This window comes from Pseudochaenichthys georgianus, chromosome 3 (assembly GCF_902827115.2).
Source record: "Pseudochaenichthys georgianus chromosome 3, fPseGeo1.2, whole genome shotgun sequence".
NCBI classification, from domain to species: domain Eukaryota; kingdom Metazoa; phylum Chordata; class Actinopteri; order Perciformes; family Channichthyidae; genus Pseudochaenichthys; species Pseudochaenichthys georgianus.
In genome coordinates, this window is record NC_047505.1 from 9,639,626 (window position 1) to 9,664,706 (window position 25,081).

Consider the following 25,081-nt stretch of genomic DNA (forward strand, 5'->3'; position numbering starts at 1 on the left):
CTTGAAAAGTACCTGCAACACAAACACCGGTGATCCGTCCAGTTCCTCTGTAACGCTGCCGTAGTATTCGTTAACGGTGAACACCGGAGCCTCGTCATTTTTGTTGACCACGTTCACCGTCACAGTCGAGTAATCCTCCCATTTTCCATCTGAAGCCAGGACATGGAGCTTGTACCTGAGCAGGAGTATCAGCTTTGTCAGGAGCTTCCACAAAGTAAGAAGCCAATTGCTATGTAAAAACACTTACTTGAAATGTTCTTAAACTCTTAAACTATTGTATCAGAAATTGAGTTTCAAACTTATATAGTGCCAGGAACACAAATAAATAAGTAATACAACAGGGGAAATAACACAACATATTTGAACTTGAGTAGAAAAATAACCATTAATATTTCGAAGGATTGTACCCTGGAGTGTGTCCTACCTTTTGTTTTGTTCATAGTCCAGCGGCTGGGCGATGAAGATAGTGCCCACCTCTGGTTCTACATCAAACACCCCTCCCGTGTTCCCCGACGTGATCTGGTAGCGCAGCTTAGCGTTTCCACCTGCAGAACAGGAAAAGATGGAGGTTAAAGAATGCATGACAGATTGTATAAATTAGTCTTAGTTGCAAGTGTCATACGATGCATACACATTCGTGTGGTATTGGAGCCATGGTATGAACACATATATAAAAGGCCAGAAGCTTATATCTTGTATTTGTAATAGGAAAGAGCTCTGGTGGTTCGGAAGTCCCCATCTAATCCTTTGCCGTCTGTTTCTGCCAATCCACCAATCAGTCTCCATTTAGTGAGATGGATAGCATCAATCTGCTTTAGCTGGCAGAGTCAAATCAGATATCCAGGGTTTGGTTTGTTGTGATGGTTAGCGGTCATTAAAGAACAAGCAGCCTCTGCCCTCACTAAGGTGAATCCCACACCGTTTGCATTGGAATAGCAGTCAGAGATCCGCCAACTCATTAGCATCCTTGCTCTCAGACCAAAACATCTCTTCGATTTCACACCAGACACAATCCAAAAACAACTCGAAGAGCTGACATTCAACAGTCACGTGTATATTACATAATCAACATCAGGTAACAATTCCCCATTTCAAAGTAGAACATATTTGGAAACAAAGAATACAAATAAAATAATGTACATCGGTTTATTCAACCTCAAATTGAGATAAATATCTAATTGAAAATTATAACCCTACAGATTACAGTTTGGTCAAACTTTCCATAACTCCCATGTCTATAAAGCATTATACATACATATGTGCACCTGTAGCTTTGCATAGGATACTGTAAATGCACTGATACATTCTCATAATTCTTTATAACAATTACCATATTAACATATAACTAAATGTTAAAGGTGGGGTAGGTAAGTTTGAGAAACTGGCTTGAGATCGCTAGAATTTGAAAATACACAACCGGAGAAAATCTGCCACTTCCTTACAGAGCCCCTCCTCCAACACACACATGACCAATGAGGGCACGAGATAAGTTTGTGCCCCGATGGAAGGCTGACAGGCAGGTAGGCCATGGTTGTACTTTTTACGGCTTCTACAGATGACATTTTTTTATGGATTTTTTGTCAAAGCATGCTTGCTTGGTAGCACATATCTTCTGAGCGTCTTGCTTCAGAAGCGAGGCAAGAATCCTTCCTGGCATTCGAAAAAAAAAAAGAGTGGAACAGGCGAGCAAGTGCAGGTGTGCGTCATATGAGAGGCCCCGCCTTACATTTTCCGCCACAGATTTGGGGAAATTGGCCCGTGCGCAAAGCATTGTGGGGATTTTAAGACCGGAGTCTACACATGCCTCATGTGCAGTATCTAGACGAAAATATAGTTGTATTAGGAGCTGGTAGAGACAAGAAGAGTGGCTAGGAGTTTTGACAGTAGTTTTGACGGCTAAATAAGAGCCACCTACTTCCCCAAATGTTCTCTCGTCTGATGAAGTGGGGACATTTTCTGTTGTCGTTGTCTGCTGTAGAAACCCCTCTAGCCCCAGTCGCGAACAATGTGCTATTTCCCTTTTGATGTTTTTGTTCATCTATAAGTACTAGCCATATTCTGAAAATAACTCTACCAAGTTAGTGGATGCCTTTTGAAAGTGTAAGGGAGTGCAAGGCTTTGAGAGAAGCTATTCAGTCCTCAGAGGGGTACACGGTTTTGTCTTTTCTGTCATTGGCTGACGTTTGCTTCTGGCCATAACAGCCCAGTGTCTCGCCTTGTTATATATCAAAACTTAATCTTTGTAAGGAGGGATATTGGCAGGCTCTCAGATCCTAACCAGCTCTATTCATTAGTGCATTCTTACTGGAAAGGTCAATCTGTTAGGCCTATGTAATTAAAATAGGGTGCAAGCCAAAATGTAAAAATGTGTTATTACTAAATTATACCTGATGTTAAAAATGTTAAAGGTGGGGTAGGTAAGTTTGAGAAACCGGCTCGAGATCGCTAGAATTTGTAAATACACAACCGGAGAAAATCTGTCACTTCCTTTAGAGCCCCTCCTCCAACACACACGGAGAATGAATTTTTTTTTCTGATTGTTATTGTATGTATTAAAGTGTATTTCATCCTGTTGTGTATGCCCAATAAAGACATCATGTATTGCTTAAATTATTGCCAAACAATTTATTTTTTAATTCAAAATCCTGGAAATGTGGCACAGGCTTTTTGTGATACAAATAGACTGCAGTCTGAGAGCAGATACTGGAGTAAGTGGTTGGTGTTAGATCCTTAAACTCAAAGAAAATAAGCTCCAGGCGAATAAACATTAAAGCTGTGATTAAATGAATGTCAACTTGCCTTCGTGACCCTTAGGATAGCACCATGGGAGTCATTGCGACTAACAGCCGATCATCTGGACAAAGTTAATGTGGCGACAGTGGGTGGTTGAGGCAGAGGTGAAAGGAACAATACAAATGGTGTGTGCCTGTGAGCGTTAATTACCGAGGTCTGACTAGGAATTCATTGGCTGGCAGAATCACTTTCACCTACAGAGACTGACAATCACCTCAAACCTAAATATATTTGATTAAGACCAGTTAGAGAAATGTAGCGAAATCAGTTCTTTTTCTTGTGTTTTCGAACGGTACATCCTGAAGTTGGAGATCTCACCTCTGTGACTATTGATGAAAATCCTCTTCTCCCCCGCCACATGTGGGTGATCATTCTGGTCCCCGATGGTCACGGTTAAGGTGCTGGTCACTGTTTTGGCTGGATGGCCGCTGTCACTCATGATAATAGGGATGAGGAACTCTTTCTGGCGCTCGCGGTCAAACGTCCTCAGAGCCGTTAGAGTGGCGGTTGCCGTTTAGGTTGTCCTGGAGGTACAAATCATTGCTATGGCGATACTCGGGGGGGACTGTGAAGTGAATGGGCGGACCGTTCTCTGGGGAGTCCCGGTCCACAGCCCGCAGGAGAGTCGACGTTTGGTTCATCCGTACTACCTAAACAAGAAGGAAGAGCGTGGGTTACAAAGGTTTGATTGTTTCATTCACTGTAAAAGGTGACATCTTAATTCTAATTGGTCAATCTAGACATTCAGCCGTCTGCTTTTTTCCGATATCAGACACTTTCTAAAAACACTCTAAACAAGAGACTATTTGTAGTCATAGCAATACATCAGCTGTGGTAAAAAAATACATTAGTTTAGTTTGTTCACTTTACATTTGTGGAGAGCTTGAAACGTTGAATTCATGATGTCTAGACAAAACTAAAAAAGGACAATAAAGGAGCACAAGAGAAGAAAATAGGTTGAAAGACAGAGAGCTGGAAGACAGATCATTTAGCAGAAGAAGACAGGAAGTAAACACTAAAGGGAACGATAGAAAAAAGCAGACAGGAAGTAAACACTAACATGAAGATGGTATGGACTGTGACAGTTCTGGTTAAATGGGGAACACGGGTAACAGACGGACAGTTACGGGTCAGGAAACCTCGATCAGTGCTGCAGTCATTTTAAGTTACGTTGCAGTAGTTGCAGTAAAATGGACTACTTGTACTTAGAAAGCCATCCTATCCTTCTTAGTCCACCCTCCCTGGGTTTCCATTGACTGTAATGCTGCAGTGTGCTGCATGTTATCCCTTACCTGAAAAAACATTCTTCTTCTAGCTTTCTATTAACCACAGCACAGGATCGTATCAGCATGTTGACTTGACATCAGACCCAGCCAAACGTACCTGTGGGCCTGCCACGTTCTCAAAGACCACTGGGGAGTACGCCGCCTCAAACTCCGGTCCGTTGTCGTTGACATCCAACAGTGGCAGCTGGACAGTGGCGCTGCCTGTTAGAGGTGGAACCCCATGGTCCGTTGCCATGACAACCAAGGAATGCCGTGCTATCTTCTCTCGATCCAGAGGCCGGGCCACGGAGAGAACACCCGACTGGTCGATGGTGAAGAGCCCTTCGGGGTCCGAGTCCTCTGTCAGGGTGTAGGTGATCTCGCGGTTCTGGCCTGAATCAGAGTCGCTGGCCACCAGCCGGGCCACACTCGTCCCCACGCTGATGTCCTCAGGGAGAGGGGCCAGAGACAGGAGGTGAGGAATGAAGACGGGAGCGTGGTCGTTGTAGTCCTCCACCTCCACCACACAGTGCAGGAGGCTGGAGAAGTCCAGGTCCTCAACCTGAAACAGGTGCACAGTCTCAAGAACTCAAACAAAGTACCCTGAAATTAAACTGAAGTACAGTCAACAAGTACATTTACTCAAGTAATGTACTAAATTACAACTTTAAGGTACTTTAGTCTCCATTTCGTACTTTTTATACTTATCATTTCCTTATCTGAAACAAAGGTTGTGGACAGAGGATTGTCTTGTTTTCTTAATTATTGTAATCAAATAATATATCAGATGTTATATAATGATCTTATATTTGTTGTTAGGTAGCACTTTTACTTTTGCTGCTAGTATATTTAGATGTTAAACGTTGTACTTACTTAGGTGAGATCTTCACAGTGGTATTATTACTTAATCAAAAGAAAATGATTTACTGTATTTACTGTAGTTCTAAAGCAGTATAGGAAGAAGAACTGCAAGATGTAACAGTATTCTGCAGATGATTCCTGGTACTTTCCCAACAGCTTCCTCTCACTGCCTCAAATATGAAAAGTTGTCTCTGGAAGCGTTAGAGTTCTTGTCTGTAGCTGACATGTGACAACTTCTGTGACTGACTTTAGAGTTCTCCTCACGAGAAAGTCTTGCATCTTCGCTTTGACAGAGGCACTGACAGGCTGATTTGAGGGGTTTTAGAATAGTGAACAAAACAATTAATGAGGCGAATGCTCGAAACATTTCCCAAAACATTTATTTCCATCAGTTTCCACAATTGCTCAAACTTTTCCAGAGACATACCACATGTAAAAGTACTCAGACATCAGATTCCAATTACAAACCCATTTCACATTCTGATACCACGGCACTGTCATCATCTGGCTTCTTATTTTCTCTTTATCCCCATCACACATGCTGAACATCACTGAAGGTACCTTCCACAAAAGCAAAGTGACATTCTCTGATTGAATGGCAGAATTAAAGTAACCTTCAGGAACAGCTGCCACATACCTTCAGTGTGAGGTTGAACCTCTGCTCGCTGTGTCGTTCATAGTCGAGACGTTTCTTCAGCCTCAGGGTGCCGCGCTGCTCCTGCTTGTGACTCACCATGTAGAACTTCTGCTCTTGGTCTCCAGCCACAACACTGAAGGTCAGCTGGGCATTTCCTCCAGTGTCTCTGTCCTCTGCAACAATATCCAGGACCTTCAAACAAGCAAAAACATCATGTGAATAATTGGGATTAAAAATAAAAAATTAAAAAATAAAGCTAAAAAGGAATGCAGCTGCACATATCTGCAGTGATGGAAAACATATCCCTTTGATGTGTATTCAGATTTGTGAAGATAGAAAAACTCTGTGTTTTTTTATTATTATGTTTCCCTTTGTTTAGTCAGACGATTAAATATGGCTGCAACCAACACATCCTCACTCCCAGGTCGGCCTATGTTGACGTTATGTCAAGTCCCCTGTGTCGGCTTTTTCCAACGCAAGGGGGGGGGCCTTAGCGTCCATTTTCAGCTTTCCGGGATGTCCATATGCTTCTATGGACGCTCATGGAAGCACGGCATTCGTTTGTGTCGGCTGCCCTTAAAGGCAATGTGAGCGTCCATTCTCATTGGATAACGGAGAATTGTACACCCGGATGTAAGTATTCCCCCTTACTGTCGATTGATTTTACAGTGATATCTGCACTACTCATCGACTAAAAAACACCAGATTATCCTTGTTAATTACACAAACATTGATTGGTTTAAATTGTGTGCAATGCTTTTGTATTTTTCCCCTTCGATTCGGAGAAAACAAATTATTTTTCGGAGTAAAGGATGGCAGAAGACACTACACTACCCAGAATCCCCAGCTATCGTTTGGACTACACCATGTGCTCTGTTTGACAAACCCGTGATAGTCCTCAAGCTCTGTGATTGGAGAGTGTGCTCCGAGGGTTACGCCGATTCTCGAACAGCACTTGAAATGGGATGGAACCACGGCAGACTGTCCAAAACTGGATTTGAACCGGTCCACCGCGTCCCCCCTCCCCCCCCGCATGGACGCTAAGCCCCCCCCCTTGCGTTGGAAAAAGCCGACACAGGGGACTTGACATAACGTCAACATAGGCCGAACTGGGAGTGAGGATGTGTTGCTGCAACAGCTCTTCTATGGAAAATAGGTCCAAGCATTCAAAATGCTTTTTCTTTCTTTCTTGTTACCCCCTGCCAAGTTATGTTTGGAGCTTGGGATGACTGTCTCCTTGCCTGTTTGGCCCCGATGTGTTATGAAACTTGCTGGAAGGTTGTAGCATGGCCCAAGGGAAAAAACCCTTCAATTTTGGAGCGACCCAAATCTCAGGGCGGAACACAAATGATGTTTCGCTTTCGCTAACATTGTTAGAAAGGCCATTCAAGTGAGCAAATTGGAAAAATGAGTTTGTTAATACATCCTGTATCCGCCCTTCAAGTAGGAGCAACAATTCAAGAACTGATGTCAACATGTTCTTAAAATGCTCTGATCAATCGAATACAACAACTGTTCTTACTAGAACCCTTGTTGTTTTCACACTAAGCACACGAATGCACTAAAGTCAGAAGAATGACTTCCTAATTTGGAAAATGAGACCAGCATGAGGGTCCACCGTTGGCCCTAGTGGAGGTCTTTATCTATAGTTCTGACTCACCTCTGCATTGACCTCTGCATTCTCAGAGATCCTTGTCATGCAGGAGCGATCCGTGAATCTCGGAGCGTGATCATTCACATCCTTGATCTGAATGGTAGCAGTTCCAGTTCCCGTCATCCCTCCGCCATCTCTGGCCTCCACCACCAGGAGGTAGGACTCCACCTGCTCTCTGTCGAGGCCTCCCATGGCCACAGTGATGGTCCCAGTGGTGGGATTGATCGTGAACATTTCCGAGAAGGTGGGCACTCCTCCCACTTCCACGTCTGTGGCGTCTAAACTCCCGGTAATCCTGTAGGAGAGCACGGCGTTCTGGCCCACCGCCGAGTCGTCCAGATCGGTGGCCGTCATCTCCATCACCGACGTCCCCACGACCGAGTTCTCCGCAACGTCTCCGAGGCAGCTCGGGGCGCAGGTGAAGATGGGCGCGTTGTCATTGATGTCCCACACATTAATGATGATGTCGGTGAAGCCCGTCAGACCTTCGCCGCCCTCGTCCGTGGCCAAGACGACAAAACGCCAAACGGCACGCTCCTCGCGATCCAGTGTCCGCTGGGCGTAGATCTTCCCTGTGACCTCATCGATTATGAATTCGCTCTCGGCACCCTGGCCATGGAGAGAGTAGCGCAGGGCCTCCTGGTCAGCGTCTTTATCTGGATCTGATGCTGTAACCTACAATATCAAACACACAGCAACAGAGAGGGTGAAGAGAGGGTCATCACTTCTTTTTCTCCACTATTTAATTATTGAAATGCTGCTGACTTGGTGTGATGTCTTGACTGGAAGCACTTCAGAGCATCTCTGTGTAGTTAGTAAAGTCTCCGGTAGGTAAGCCTGGCAGAAACCCAACCTCCTCACCCCCACCTCTCTTCTTCCTGACTGCTTCTTCTCACTCAACACATCAACCGCAATTACACCCTGGGCAGCCCAGAGATGGTTCAATTTAGCACAGCGGTAATTGCAGTGTGATGTCGAGACAAAATTAGCTTTAAAAGAGTGAGAGATGTGCTCTTACATACGTAGAGAGAAGCAGGGCCGCGATATTGTCTAATGCAATAGAGCTAAATAATTATAAGAACACATTCAGAGTGATGTATCCAACCGATCTTAACTAGATGTATTTAACTGTGGCAATGGAAAGAACATCAGCTTAACTCAAAGAAAGCGATTTAAAGAAGGACAGACAGCTTCAGGGGGAAAGCTGCAACCTTTCCACATCCAGCGACAACATATGCAATGAATGATAACTAAAAATCGATTAAAGATGATACTTAAGACTCTTTCTACGCAGGACATAATAATGCAAAACGGATTGAAGCCAAGTCCAGAAATGGTTTGTACTCGTACAAATAAGTAAGGCTTTAAGATATTTTCAAGGCTAGAACATTGATCATAATGTGAAACTTCATTCTAAGGCCTTCAGTTCTGTTTGCAATTGATTGTTCACAAAGCTCCACTTCCACTTTGTTACTGTTGCTAAGCATGCTAGACATTGCATTCTTATACAACTCAATATGTTTCTTCATTTCAGACAGAATTGCATAAAAGCATTTTATTCTTTGGCTATTTCTATTAATTGACAGACCTTCAATCAACCGCTTATAGAAAACATTTAGCAGGGGATCGATCAAAATGTTTCAAAGGACTTTCGCAAACTTAAAACCAAACATTTTAAAAGAGTTGAAGGTCACAAACTTAAGTATACACTCATAGTCTTTTTTACTCTTAACAACTATTCGCAAACTGAACATCTTATTGTATTGAGGAAGCTTTTAAACTAGCAATTGAGATCATAAATCCCTTAGGAAAATGTTGACTGAGGTAAATGAGAAGTAGGGTCATCTTGTGCATAGACTTCTACAGAATCTTTTTCAACTAGAGAAGTCGCTCCCTGCTGGCTATCTATAGAGTAGTTAATGTAATAATCATGGTAAGAACAAATTCAGAGTTATCTAGTAGGGTCATTTTCTCGTAGACCTTTACACAACCTGACATCTTTCTCATCAAGAGAAGCCAGCCCTGGAGTATCAGCTTTGTCAGGAGCTTTCACAAAGTAAGAGGCCACTTGCTTTGTGCAAACACTTACTTGAAATGTCCTTTACCTCTTCAACTATTGTTGATTTGAAGTATCCGAAATGGAGTTTAAAGCTTTAATGTAAGAAGTAGTGTCATTTCTTCATAGACTTCTACAGAATCGGGACCTTTTCTATCAAGAGAAGTCTGGCTATACTCGGTGGCTTCCCTTTTTAGTCCCAGAAGTTGCACCTTGGTGATAACACAGGAAATATGCGCAGTAAACAGAGTATTGCAAAGCCTCTCATAAAGTGTACCTTTCAGCTGAATGTGAACTTGAAAAGTACCTGCAACACAAACACCGGTGATCCGTCCAGTTCCTCTGTAACGCTGCCGTAGTATTCGTTAACGGTGAACACCGGAGCCTCGTCATTTTTGTTGACCACGTTCACCGTCACAGTCGAGTAATCCTCCCATTTTCCATCTGAAGCCAGGACATGGAGCTTGTACCTGAGCAGGAGTATCAGCTTTGTCAGGAGCTTCCACAAAGTAAGAAGCCAATTGCTATGTAAAAACACTTACTTGAAATGTTCTTAAACTCTTAAACTATTGTATCAGAAATTGAGTTTCAAACTTATATAGTGCCAGGAACACAAATAAATAAGTAATACAACAGGGGAAATAACACAACATATTTGAACTTGAGTAGAAAAATAACCATTAATATTTCGAAGGATTGTACCCTGGAGTGTGTCCTACCTTTTGTTTTGTTCATAGTCCAGCGGCTGGGCGATGAAGATAGTGCCCACCTCTGGTTCTACATCAAACACCCCTCCCGTGTTCCCCGACGTGATCTGGTAGCGCAGCTTAGCGTTTCCACCTGCAGAACAGGAAAAGATGGAGGTTAAAGAATGCATGACAGATTGTATAAATTAGTCTTAGTTGCAAGTGTCATACGATGCATACACATTCGTGTGGTATTGGAGCCATGGTATGAACACATATATAAAAGGCCAGAAGCTTATATCTTGTATTTGTAATAGGAAAGAGCTCTGGTGGTTCGGAAGTCCCCATCTAATCCTTTGCCGTCTGTTTCTGCCAATCCACCAATCAGTCTCCATTTAGTGAGATGGATAGCATCAATCTGCTTTAGCTGGCAGAGTCAAATCAGATATCCAGGGTTTGGTTTGTTGTGATGGTTAGCGGTCATTAAAGAACAAGCAGCCTCTGCCCTCACTAAGGTGAATCCCACACCGTTTGCATTGGAATAGCAGTCAGAGATCCGCCAACTCATTAGCATCCTTGCTCTCAGACCAAAACATCTCTTCGATTTCACACCAGACACAATCCAAAAACAACTCGAAGAGCTGACATTCAACAGTCACGTGTATATTACATAATCAACATCAGGTAACAATTCCCATTTCAAAGTAGAACATATTTGGAAACAAAGAATACAAATAAAATAATGTACATCGGTTTATTCAACCTCAAATTGAGATAAATATCTAATTGAAAATTATAACCCTACAGATTACAGTTTGGTCAAACTTTCCATAACTCCCATGTCTATAAAGCATTATACATACATATGTGCACCTGTAGCTTTGCATAGGATACTGTAAATGCACTGATACATTCTCATAATTCTTTATAACAATTACCATATTAACATATAACTAAATGTTAAAGGTGGGGTAGGTAAGTTTGAGAAACTGGCTTGAGATCGCTAGAATTTGAAAATACACAACCGGAGAAAATCTGCCACTTCCTTACAGAGCCCCTCCTCCAACACACACATGACCAATGAGGGCACGAGATAAGTTTGTGCCCCGATGGAAGGCTGACAGGCAGGTAGGCCATGGTTGTACTTTTTACGGCTTCTACAGATGACATTTTTTTATGGATTTTTTGTCAAAGCATGCTTGCTTGGTAGCACATATCTTCTGAGCGTCTTGCTTCAGAAGCGAGGCAAGAATCCTTCCTGGCATTCGAAAAAAAAAAAGAGTGGAACAGGCGAGCAAGTGCAGGTGTGCGTCATATGAGAGGCCCCGCCTTACATTTTCCGCCACAGATTTGGGGAAATTGGCCCGTGCGCAAAGCATTGTGGGGATTTTAAGACCGGAGTCTACACATGCCTCATGTGCAGTATCTAGACGAAAATATAGTTGTATTAGGAGCTGGTAGAGACAAGAAGAGTGGCTAGGAGTTTTGACAGTAGTTTTGACGGCTAAATAAGAGCCACCTACTTCCCCAAATGTTCTCTCGTCTGATGAAGTGGGGACATTTTCTGTTGTCGTTGTCTGCTGTAGAAACCCCTCTAGCCCCAGTCGCGAACAATGTGCTATTTCCCTTTTGATGTTTTTGTTCATCTATAAGTACTAGCCATATTCTGAAAATAACTCTACCAAGTTAGTGGATGCCTTTTGAAAGTGTAAGGGAGTGCAAGGCTTTGAGAGAAGCTATTCAGTCCTCAGAGGGGTACACGGTTTTGTCTTTTCTGTCATTGGCTGACGTTTGCTTCTGGCCATAACAGCCCAGTGTCTCGCCTTGTTATATATCAAAACTTAATCTTTGTAAGGAGGGATATTGGCAGGCTCTCAGATCCTAACCAGCTCTATTCATTAGTGCATTCTTACTGGAAAGGTCAATCTGTTAGGCCTATGTAATTAAAATAGGGTGCAAGCCAAAATGTAAAAATGTGTTATTACTAAATTATACCTGATGTTAAAATGTTAAAGGTGGGGTAGGTAAGTTTGAGAAACCGGCTCGAGATCGCTAGAATTTGTAAATACACAACCGGAGAAAATCTGTCACTTCCTTTTAGAGCCCCTCCTCCAACACACACGAACGTGCACATGACCAATGAGGGCACGAGATAAGTTTGTGCCTCGATGGAAGGCTGACAGGCAGGTAGGCCATAGGATTGGTTGTACTTTTTACAGTATTACGGCTTCTACAGATGACATTTTTTAATGGATTTCTTGTCAAAGCACTTAAGATATTCATTGCTATCGGGATGTTAAGAGCATTCCATGGAATATAACAAAAAGTGTATCTCGAGCCGGTTTCTGAAACTTAGTACCCCACCTTTAAGCTCAAATATCATAATACTTCCGAATCGCTGGTCACTCTCTTACTTTTTAGATAAACCATGTTTCTTATGTTTACATTGAGCACCTATAGTGATTTCATAGCCAGCTTGTAAGATATCTGCTTATAGACCAAAAATGTCTTTACTTTACTTAAAGCAAACAACGACCACACCACAAACACATATGAACCAGAAGATCATAATAAAGGCCTTAATAGCTTATAATGAGTTATAATCTGCTTGAAACACTGTAGAGTTATTCTTGCAGGCATGTTTTTTTAAAGGTGTAATATGGATCCAGAAAGACGGGAGCAAAGTCCACTTATCGCCTACGTGTGCTAGAGAAAAACACAAGGCACATACTAGTCTCAAAATATATACCATTAGCGGAGCGATCGTCTCTGAAACACTGGTAATAATGTTATGCATTAGCTTTCTCTGTCAGATGCGGCCCTCTGTAGAGCAAGAGAGACATTGGATGGCTCAGGCTATAACCAGTAGAAGTGTGTTAATGGCGGATGGGTTCAAACAGCAGAAAATCCCCAGAGACTTCACAGTGGGTACCTATAGTATGAGGTCCTGTGTGCTGAAGCATGTACACTCTGCATTTACTGCTGGATGTGTGCACAAGCTTAATTTACCACAGCCTCATTACCATACTGTCTAGAAAACAACACTGAGCTCTCCTTAGAGTTGACGATGAAAAGTGTCTACGGCATGTCAGTTTTAACATTCAATGCTGTTGTCAGGTTGTGTTCCTGAATAACTTCTAGTGTCTTCCATTTGCGGCAAAAGGGCCTTAGCTCAATTAACGCAGCAGAGGAATGTGATGGAATTAGATTTGATGGCGTTTACTTTGACAAAGGGGTATGCGGAGATACACAATACGCAGGCCATGCTCAGCAATAAAGAGGCTATTAAGCAAGACAAATGGGATGTGAACATATCAATACTACGGCCAATTGCATTGCAAGTGTCAATAAGATCGATACAAGACAGGAAGTATTTTATTTTACATTTGTATTTGAAGTCTTTCCTTTGTTTTAAAGTGCATGTGATGAAGCAATTAACAGTGGTTGGGAACATCAGAATAAGAAATATAATAATAATCTGGGAAATTCGTAAAAGTGGGAGACTTTCTCTCAGATGTTCTGTACCTTGTACAACTTCCTTTTTTTTCAAACAGACGTATTTGCTTGAAGTTTTAAAATGTTTTTTAAAATGCATCATCTCAATGCTTTAAATGTTCTTTTTGTACAGCACATCACATTTCCTGGTGTTGAAACTGTGCTATAATTAAATTGCGTGAAGTGAAAACACCATTTCAAGCGTCAATAGGATCGTTCTTACAGGGGAGAAGCATTTCTGTGTTTTGACATGCACATGATAAAGTCATTAACTGTGGAAATCAACGTGAAAGTACATAATTTAATATAACACAGTATGTGTCACCTTTTGCATGGTGTTGCACAAACATCTTAAAATCTCATCAGATATACTCACAAGTGTAAGTAGCATTACAAAAACACTAACACATTAGGCGCGTTCACACCGCAGTACTTTTCCCACTTTAGTTCCGATATAGTTCCGAAATGTCGCGTTCACACCAAAAGAATCCGGGGTTGCGTTCCAATAGTCCATTTAGCTTAGGAACCTTCCTAACCGAGTGAAAATGATATCGTGAAAGTTACGGTGCTTATTAAGCATACATTTTAAAACGTATGTGGTAAGTTGCCAGTGCTTTGTATTATAATCAAAAAGAGAAATATGAACGTTAGTTTTTACTGAAATGATCAAATAAAGTCAACATTTCTCAGTCTTCACTGAGCTGTGTGGAGTTTGTTCAACTTTTAAAAGATGTTTGAATGGTGATATACACAGTGATAGATGTTAAGGACTAACGTTTATAATAAATACATTTTGTATTTTTTCATAGTTCATACAATCATACGTATTGGGATCATTGGTATTAATGTGGACCGGAGGGAGAGGGTGACGAGCATAAGTTTCACTTTCCTTTTTTATTTCAATTCCAACTTTGGTCATGAAGAATATGCTTCTCTGTTGTCCACGTTCATAAAGCAAAGCAGCAGCATCAGAGCACGGTGCAGAGTCTCTAGATGAGTTTACAGTAGTCCCTCGTTCTTATTAAACATCCATGTTGTAGTCCGCTGTATAGAAAACTGTGGTTTCCCCACAGCAGCAGACGCACACAATGACGTCCGCTGGCGCATCATAAACACGTCGGATAGTGAAAGTGCAGTCGGATTCTCTAAAGCAGTGGTTCTCAAACTGTTTTCAATAATGTACCCCCTTTGAAATAAATGCTGCCAAGTAACCCTGATCAGCGCAAAAACCATTTGTTTGGGACAAAATGCCTAAGAGGTACAGCACAGCGCTGCACCATCAGTGTCTGATTTATTAAAACAACAACCTTGTAACTGAGAAACACTTAAATGCTACATTTCAAATGTTTACAATCCATCACTGAATTCATGGCAAACCAATTTTAACACCATGCAATAACACTGAGACGACATTCGTTGCATTGAACTGATATTTTTAATAAGTTGTACTTACTTTGTCATTCTGACAGGGAGGCAACTGCAGTTCTGCAGTTGCCTCCCTGTCAGAATGACAAAGATCCTCAGTGTAAGTGTAATAACTTTATTCCACTTTGCGTTTTGAAATATGTGTAACTCTGTTCATATAAAACCCACACTGCTCAAACTTCATCACCTTTCCTAAAATTGGTATATTTATTTATTTTGGGGCGTGGGGAATAAAGAGAAAAAAATATGAGCATTTTATATGCATAATGCTGAGCTATACTTTGCAGCCACACACCGTTGCTTAGCAACGCTTATTGTTTAGGTGTCCTTTGATAAGCAGGCAGTCATATAATTAACTAGAACTAGCTAGATCTGATAGATTTGGACATAAACGCGAGTGAAGTCTAACCGGACAAGAGAGAGAGATCAGATCAGCTGCTGCTGACGGAGAACACGCAGCTCTGCATGATCACAGCTCCGCCGCTGTGACGGACCGTTGAGCGGAGCAAAATACACCAAGCGTTAAACCTAACACACTTAGCTAGTTTATCTACTCTGGAACTAGCTATACATATATTTATTCTTTACTGTCGGGTCACTTGTTACAGGTTCAGCGAGCTGCACGAGACTGACGGGCTGTCAGGAGAGGGAGAGGAAAAGAGAGCACCCCGTTTAATGTTCCCATTGTATTATCCAGAGTTACTGTAAACCTTTGAATAAAGCAGTTCATCTACTATTAGTAGTTTGTTTAAATGCATTAATTATGTTATTTTCCCCCCATTAACATAAAATAAATCTCACGTACCCTCTGCAGTACTACAACGTACCCCTAGGGGTCCGCGTACCCCCATTTGAGAACCACTGCTCTAAAGTACCGCAGTCTCTTCTCCTAAGTCCTTTTGAATTCTCCTATCCACTATCCCTTAACCCCGTGACGTTTCACTCAGAGGTCAAGGAATAGGAGATAGGGTTAGACTTTAGGAGCTGATCTTTGGATTATCGAAACGCAACCCGGAACTACATTTAGTTCATGAGAACCTTTTCATCCCTTTTCCGTCCCTGCTAGAGAGCAGGGACTTTCGTGGGAGAAAACGGTTCCTATGTCTGATTGGCTGGGCGGATTGCAAACCACGCCCCGTAAAACTCCCAAAAAGTTGTGTGGAGCTGCCATTTTATTATCGTCAAGTTGTGATTGGGTTTGATTGATCGACTCCTGCCTACGCTTGAAAATGGCTCGATTCTTTCCAAAAGGACACATGGGACAACTCAGACTTGAATCTTTTCCTCTTTATTTGAGTGATGCAGATTCCTTGTTGCTTCATTCAGCTTCTTGCAGCCTCTTGATGCTCATTTAGTCATTTAGGTTGAAAACCTTTAACACAAAACATATTTTCATTCATTTTAGGCAAACAAACGTTTCAATAAAAAACATGCCATCCTTGAACAAGCACTTTCTTTCCTGCTCCATAACCAAGTTTACAATTAAACTTAACATCTAATCAAAAGTAACTGCATCTCAACAAAGTAAATTATATTGCAGCATCTTATGTTAGCTTCTTACTTAATAAGACTAGAAATAATAATACACGTAATCAAACATGGTTAAACCAGACTAATACATCCACACATATTCACCAGCAGCGTCTTTGGTCGAGTCCCTGAGTCTCCTCTCCTCTCCTCTCTCACAGCAAAGTGTTTGTCCTCTGCTGAGTGTGTTCCCAGGTGTGTTGCATTTAGCTCATTAAATAGGAGACTCGCTCTTCCTTTGAGCCACCGCTCAGTGGAATCACAGACCCTAGGCTCCCTGTCTCCACCTGCTGGACTGGAGCCAGATGTTGAATTTCACTTGGGGCTCTGACAAAACAATTATCCTCGCATTAGCATTATTAGCATTAGCATTAGCCCAGCGCACAAACGCAGAGAGACTAACTTATGGCAACACAAAATAAAACATGGGAGCGGTGGAGATGAGGAGGTGTCGGCGTTCTGGCGATTTACTCGGAAGGCTTCGGGTGGCAGTATACGCCGTGAAGTGGTTTGCGGCCTGCCAGTAAACCCAAAGCAGAAGAAGACGAAGTGACGTCAGCGGCTTTATTTGCCTAATCCTCCCCCAGGACTTATTCCGGTGTGAACGCGATCTGTACTTAGTTCATGCGAACTAAAGAGTTCTCATGAACCTTTGTGGGAAAAGTACTGCGGTGTGAAAGCGCCTATTGTATAGATCTTTATTGAATAATTAATAATAATATCTCTGTGTAGTTCCCCCTCCCCCTTATCTCAAAAGTTCTCTCCCCACCTCACTTAATAACGTTGTGTTTTAACCTGTGCAACGCGTCTTTAATAAAGTCTATTAGATGCTGATCAACAAAATGTTCCCCTCAATGCAATTACTGGTAACGTGAAGGTCTGCATCTCAATCAGTGTTGAATCGAGCCGCCCTCGTGTTAATATGAAAGGGAAAGGAGAAAGCTCAGAAGACGAGATGAGATTCACAGCTTATTAGCGAGATGAAAGTCAAGGAAGGAGAGAGGAGAATGCACTAATCCACATCGTTTTGTACAGTCTGTCTGCAGGCATTTTAAACGAGACATCGGGGGATATGTGCAATTGCTGTGTTTTTCTGCTTGTCTCAATCTCTTAAGTATTTAGAAAATGCTGAGACCCAAAGGACAAAAGAAACAGCACAAGAGGTAATACGTTTAAAATAAACAGACAAATGGAGAGAAAATTAATGTTTTTTTCCCAGAGGTACCAATTTCAAAACTCTTCTCATCTCCCTCGGTGCTGTGCTTTAATGCAACTGGAGTATAAAGACAAGGGAGAAGGAGACACACACACACACACACACACACACACACACACACACACACACACACACACACACACTTGCACATTCACATACAGTAAGCCAACAGCAAATGTGATCCTGAGAAACAACAGTCTGAGAAAGAGAGGAGACTGTCGCTACATGGATTCACTATGTTGTTATGAAATGCATTTATATGTGAATCATATCGAACACAAATATACATTTTTATGTATTTATCCGGCCTTAAGAGCAGCGGTTCCCTAAGCACACAAGATATTTCCTTCCCTTTTTATTAAACTTTCATAAGCCAAAAATGTGGGTGATATAAAGTGATGCAAAGAGTCCAACACCCGGAAAGACTTTTAACACTTCTGGATTCTTCCGTTTATTTGAAGTTAAAATATGTCAGCAAATACTCCACTCATGAATGTCTGACACTTCTAAGTGTCATAAAAACGGCAGTTGCTAACAAGTAACTAAATGAAACTACTAAACATCTTCACGCCGAACGATAGCCGCCTTTAGCTTAGCGCTGATAATGAGCAGCCATGTGACCGTGATGTAGTTTGTTTGAAGCCTAACGCTTGCATTTTATTTGTGCATAAACGTGACTCGTGACTTATCCGACGGCCAGCACCTCGGTACCGCAAGTAAATACCGCTAGTACATTGTCAACGGAGGGGGGGGGGGGGGGGGGGGGGGGGGGCTAGTGACTTATCCGACGGCCCACCTCGGTACCGCAAGTAAATACCGCTAGTACATTGTCGACAGGGGGGTGCTAGTGGCTTATCCGACCGACCCACATCGTCCGACCGGCCCACTTCAGTACCGGCCCGATGGCCGGTCCGCCACTGGGCGTGGGCGTCTTTTAGCAGAGCCATTGCATCAATTGAAACTTCTGTGAGTCAGTGGTTTCTCACACTTTTTCTGTCATGTCACCCTTTCGATTAATGCATGTCAACATTTCAGTTTCTTTAAGGACAATTGATACTGACAATGAAGCAGAAAAGCAAATGAGTAAAAGCGGGAGGGTAGACAGCATTGCCGAAGGGGAAAGTAGCCCTCCCCTGAGTCAACCAATTTCAACTTGTTGGTCAGGGACACAAATGTTACGGCATCTTAACGGCAAACTTTATAAGAGAAAAATAAAGAGATATATGATTTAATTTACCCTCGACAGGCGAGGCAATGAGGAAAATACAAACTGTATTCAAAATACAATACAACAATTAAGTTACTGTTTTTAATTAGGTAACAATTGCATTTTGTAAGCTTACTGTACATGTCTGAATAAACACCTGTACTATTGTGGAATGATTTTGTCATGACCTGTCAGTGTTTCCTGTGTTAGTGTCCCCCCTGTGTTAGCTCTGTATCTACTTCCTGTCTTTGTGTTTTCCCCCCCGTGTGATTGTCTGATCCGTTCTATCTGCTGCCCCACATGTGTTTTTCCCTGCCCTCCCCAGCAGTGTCTTGTTTTTGTGGTTAGTTCTTTATGTAGTGTTTGACTTTGTCAGATCCTTGTATTTCATTTTTGGTAAAGTTCTGTTCTGCCTTGTCATGCCTGGATAACCTGGAATACAAGTTCTTCTCTGTCTTGCAACTGGGTCCAGCCTGCTCTGCTGAAATACGTGTTGACAGTTCCAATGTGAAGAAGATTCCACCAAAGACATAGTTAATCTTATGTTTCAATTACACACTTTGAGAACGGCTGGTCTAAGTTGGCAGCTGCTGTCCTCAACCATCTGAAATACCTGGAGGATGTGAGAATGAGTTAGGGCTTGCAAGAAAGCAAGATCATATGTAATATATAGAGAAGCTTTACTGATAGCATTACATGTTATGAATGCAAAGTTAATCTTCGGTCTGTTTATACATTAGAACATAGCCATCAAATCTTGAGTTTACACAATGTTACACGGAGTACTGTGCAGTTAATGTATGCATCATATATGCTACCGCCATACTAGGTGACATGAAGCTTTGTATCGTCCTCATTACTTCCCCTCCCATCTTCCATCAATTTAACCCCCGATGTGCACCACAAATAGAACAATCAAACACGAACACAGCCCCGTCTCTCAGTCGGTGGTGATAACCCTTTTTCCGGGCTTCCGCCGCCGAAACACTTCCTATTTTTAAATCCCGACTAAAACCGCACCTATTTGCCCCTGCTTTTAATTGAGCTGCCCATACTCACACTACAGTATGCCGTTTTAGTCATGTATGCTGAACCTGCTGTGTTTATTTATTTCATTACCTTACCTAAATGCCTTTTTAATAATGTATTTATGCTGTATTTCTTCTTAAATGTCTTTTGCTTTTAATCTGTAAAGCACTTTGAATCGCCACCTCCTGCAAAGTGCTATATAAATAAAAATGGCTTTGCCTTGCTTTGCCTTGCCGCTGGTTCTCACACTCACATAAATCAGTAAACAGATAGATCTCTGTATGTGTGAGTGTAGCTGTATATTTATCATAGCGACATTTTGAGTCACACAGCGCGCTTCTGCACTCTACTATGATAAAGGCAAGATAATATAAGAGATAATGCCTTCCCGATTCCCTTTATCTTAACAGACACAATGTATCCTTCTCCCTGTTCTCATGACCATTCCCCTGACAAAGTGATCTCCTTCACACTCACCACGTGTGGCCCTCTGCGTGTGTACAGCTGTGACACCAAGGCCAGAAACTCTCAGGGGCGTATTCACAAAAACAATTGCACTTATTTGCACAAATAAACTGTGTAATTCTCATAGCATCTGCACAAAAAGTGAAATGGATACTTACTGCTGTGCCAAGCAAAAACGTCCAGTTGCTGGTATCAGCGCGGAGTACTTAGTTACGTCAATCAGGGGTAAAGTGAGGTGAGCAGAACTTTAAAGATTATTTCTCTGAGATCCTGGACATAAATTGGAAGATAATGAGACCTTTATGAGCACCGGTATCGACTGGTTCTGGCTTTCAAACAGGATTCTCAACAACTTGCTTGCAGGAGTAATTAGTTTGGACAGTCGATGCTTGATAACCAATCCTAGGGTCTTTCGGGGGAAATCAATTGGTATGAATGAAGAGGACAAGTGTGGATTTTTAATCTGACACTGACCTCTAATTTACCTCTCCTGTTTTACACAGAGGTTTCGTGTCACAGCGGGAAGTACAATGTGCACAGGCGAACCATAACAGACACACGGGATGTCCTTTTGATCCAACATAAAAGGTACGAAGTAGTCTGATGGTGTGAGGGAAAGTGTTCCTGCTTGAACTAAAGGTGCAGTTATTAAAGTTAAGGATGAACAATGACTAAAGCACCTGGATGGTAAAACTAGAACTCATCCAGCAGCTTGTTTTATCCCTCACACTGTTATGCTTGGCTGTTATACCAGATGCCCCAGAAGCATATGCTGATGAATCATCACTTGAACTGGACTTCGCACCAGAAACTTGGATCTGCTTTCGTATTCAATATGTTTTATTTATATTAAAACAAAGAAAAAGTGTAAGATGGCAAAGAGAGTCTGGCTGAAACAATGACTTACAAAGCCCATCATCAACGGACACATGTAGACAACTTTAAAGATGCTGTGACATGTTGACGTGTTCTTTGATGTTATTCGCCGTCTCTTTCAAACAAGCACAAGCCAGATGTTTTTCTCCCTCCCAAGAAATTCATATATAAAACTGGGGCGTATTTGCAATCCAAATGTAGTCGTATCATCTATAAAAATAGAGACAAAGTCGTATTGCCCTGGCAGTTACTTGTGATCAACGATGCTCGACTTCCTGTTTGTTAGTAGTGATTGACAGCAAAGCCATGACCTTTTAAATAGTGTTCTATTGAACGATATAAAACCACATACTATGTAAATACAAACAGAAGAATACATTTTAAAATACTAATGCTATATGTAGTTTATTGTGTACATGTCCATCCAACTCATTCCAGAGAATAACTAAGAGACACAAAGTAAACCAACCAAACAAAACAAAGAACGACAACAGTGAAAATACCTGTTTGCAGATCTGGGGCTAGATGGAAACCATGTTATATTACAGTCTGGGTTTTTCTGTACATTTCCTTTTCCATTCTAATATGATTTCCAATACTAAAGCTTAATTATTCCATGTCTCAACTTTATCCTTTTGAGCTATTTTTTTATGAATATAATCCTATTTTATTTGTTTTCGTACAAGTGCAAGGGAATGATAATGCAAGCGTGCAATGCAATACATATTCCTGATTATGGTTGACACACTATTCTACTGACGACAGGTGGCTGCCATAACACACCGACACATGCAGAGGAAAAATAACACTACGGTAGAAAACTGGATGTGAACAATGAAGAAAATTGGCTGTGCAAACTTTTTATGAGGACAATAAATGCATTCAGCACATTGGGCGTTTCTCAATCTCGAGGATGCTTGCTTGGTAGCACATGTCTTCCGAGCGTCTTGCTTCAGAAGCGAGGTAAGAATCCTTCCTGGCATTCGGAAAAAAAAAAGAGTGGAACAGGCGAGCAAGTGCAGGTGGGCGTCATATGAGAGGCCCCGCCTTACATTTTCCGCCACAGATTTGGGGAAATTGGTCCGTGTGCAAAGCATTGTGGGGATTTTAAGACCTATCTAGACGAAAATATAGTTGTATTAGGAGCTGGTAGAGACAAGAAGAGTGGCTAGGAGTTTTGACAGTAGTTTTGACGGCTAAATAAGAGCCACCTACTTCCCCAAATGTTCTCTCGTCTGATGAAGTGGGGACATTTTCTGTTGTCGTTGTCTGCTGTAGAAACCCCTCTAGCCCCAGTCGCGAACAATGTGCTATTTCCCTTTTGATGTTTTTGTTCATCTATAAGTACTAGCCATATTCTGAAAATAACTCTACCAAGTTAGTGGATGCCTTTTGAAAGTGTAAGGGAGTGCAAGGCTTTGAGAGAAGCTATTCAGTCCTCAGAGGGGTACACGGTTTTGTCTTTTCTGTCATTGGCTGACGTTTGCTTCTGGCCATAACAGCCCAGTGTCTCGCCTTGTTATATATCAAAACTTAATCTTTGTAAGGAGGGATATTGGCAGGCTCTCAGATCCTAACCAGCTCTATTCATTAGTGCATTCTTACTGGAAAGGTCAATCTGTTAGGCCTATGTAATTAAAATAGGGTGCAAGCCAAAATGTAAAAATGTGTTATTACTAAATTATACCTGATGTTAAAATGTTAAAGGTGGGGTAGGTAAGTTTGAGAAACCGGCTCGAGATCGCTAGAATTTGTAAATACACAACCGGAGAAAATCTGCCACTTCCTTATAGAGCCCCTCCTCCAACACACACGAACGCGCACATGACCAATGAGGGCACGAGAGAAGTTTGTGCCTCGATGGAAGGCTGACAGGCAGGTAGGCCATCCGGCTAAACGGATTGGATGTACTTGTTACAGTATTACGGCTTCTACAGATGACATTTTTTTATGGATTTTTTGTCAAAGCACTTCAGATATTCATTGCTATCGGGATGTTAAGAGCATTCCATGGAATATAACAAAAAGTGTATCTCGAGCCGGTTTCTGAAACTTACCTACCCCACCTTTAATTCCTATTTGGTTTGTTCAAAGCGCTTTTCAGGAAATAGTGAATGGAGTGTCCTGACAATAGGAATATCGCGTGCACACTTACAATAGAATGGTGCAGTGATAACATATGTTTGTAGGCAGACCTTGAAATCAACCCAAGGGCTCCTTTGACAAAAAGCCAATGGGAATTCTCTATAGGATTTTGGAATATTGCAGAAGATAAGCTCCGTCACGTTTGTGATACCAACATGTTTTGTTGAGCAGGATAATCTACTCATATTAAACACAACTTTGATTGTAGTTCAATTGAACTGGAAAGCAAATGTCAGGCTGACACATGTCATAACCGCTAAGCTAAAGACGGCTAATGTTTGGCTTGGTGACATTTAGCAATAACATTTATTAGCAACATATTCACATAAAAGCTTCAAAAACGTGGGGTATTTACTGACGGATTCATGTCTTAGAACCAATTCTCTCAAGCTTGTGTTCATCACAGATCTTATCTCTGGCATCCAACCAAAAACTCTACGTCAAGCAAACCGTGGTGCTAAAATGCTAACTAATTTCCCGGGTGTTAGCCCTCCTTTCTGCACCATGTTATTAGAGAGATTATGTTGTAGTTATTGACACTTTACTCCTATATTATGCTCTGCCACAGTGAACTCATGGAATCTCAAACAAAACATATGTGCACTACATTTTCCAACTGCTGGGTGATAGAAATATTGCCATTAAGCCATGGAAGTTGGAAACATATTGAAAAACCCATGTCTCCACGTCTGAAGATTCCAAGGATGTACCAGCTGCGGTCAACTCAACATCTTTTTAAGGCTAAAGGGACACAAAAGGCCAAAGTAGTATAAAGTGCACATTTCAGCCCTTGAGAACTTCTTTCTCAACATCAAACGGTTACATTGAAAGGATCCTGCTACCGCGTCGGGTTAGTCTGACACATTGCTGTCATTTTCACGACATACTTGTAAACAGCTTTTTCCCCTCATCAGAATGAAAGGGGTCGAACAAAAGCAGCAAAGTCAAACGTTTTTTCTCGAGTGAAGGGAACAAGAAACACTTAGGCAGTGTGCTCCTATACACTCCATGTTGTATCTACACCGCCTCCTTCACACATAAATACACACATTATCCATGCCACCCACCTTCATCCCCGTCATTGGCACTGACGGTGAGAATGGCGAAGCCTACGTCAGCGTCCTCATCCACATCGACTTCGTAGGACGCCTGTGCGAACGCTGGCTTGTTATCGTTCACGTCGCTGATGAAAACACGAACATACGCCGTGTCTGAATATAGATAAGAAAGAGTGAGAGAGAGAAAAAGAGGATAAACATGAGGTTGTTCTTATTCTGTCAACAAGAACACGAACACCTGTCTATGTTTCATTGGATAGCAACAATTTATTCATTTTGTAGCAGCATGCACACAAACACAGATAGGAAAGTCACGTAGACACAAATCAAATCTATTTTTTTCTTCCATCAGCCATTGTCTACCTCTTTTAAATATGCTTCCACTATTCTCGTCTTTTTCACCATTAAATCCAGCTTTTTTTAAACATTTTTTTCCCTCAGCTTCCGACTGCAGGCTGAGCACAGCACAAAGCGCCCTGGGGCATCGGTGTAAGGCTCACTCGAAGCTTCCTTTGATATGGGTCAAAACGAGCATCATTTGCAACACACGCTTCGAGATGACATAAATTATTCAAGCCAGGGCGGAAGAGATGCTCCGCAGTTCAGGGCACAGATCGCTAACTAATGCAGCCCCTCGCAGCTAGAACAAAACAAGTCGCCGATGTCAGACCTTCGCACGTGCTCGG

At 41.9% G+C, this 25,081-nt stretch overlaps 1 protein-coding gene across 1 annotated transcript in view; it reads right to left on the bottom strand.

Moving 5' to 3' along the window:
- The window catches only part of LOC117462450 (neural-cadherin-like), a 575,403-nt gene that overhangs the window by 218,871 nt on the left and 331,451 nt on the right, over window positions 1–25,081 (bottom strand). The window contains 6 exon segments of the mRNA XM_034104697.2: window positions 4,177–4,620; window positions 5,557–5,748; window positions 7,217–7,885; window positions 9,574–9,736; window positions 9,986–10,106; window positions 24,405–24,548. Of these exon segments, the coding sequence (XP_033960588.1) occupies window positions 4,177–4,620; window positions 5,557–5,748; window positions 7,217–7,885; window positions 9,574–9,736; window positions 9,986–10,106; window positions 24,405–24,548 (1,733 nt within the window).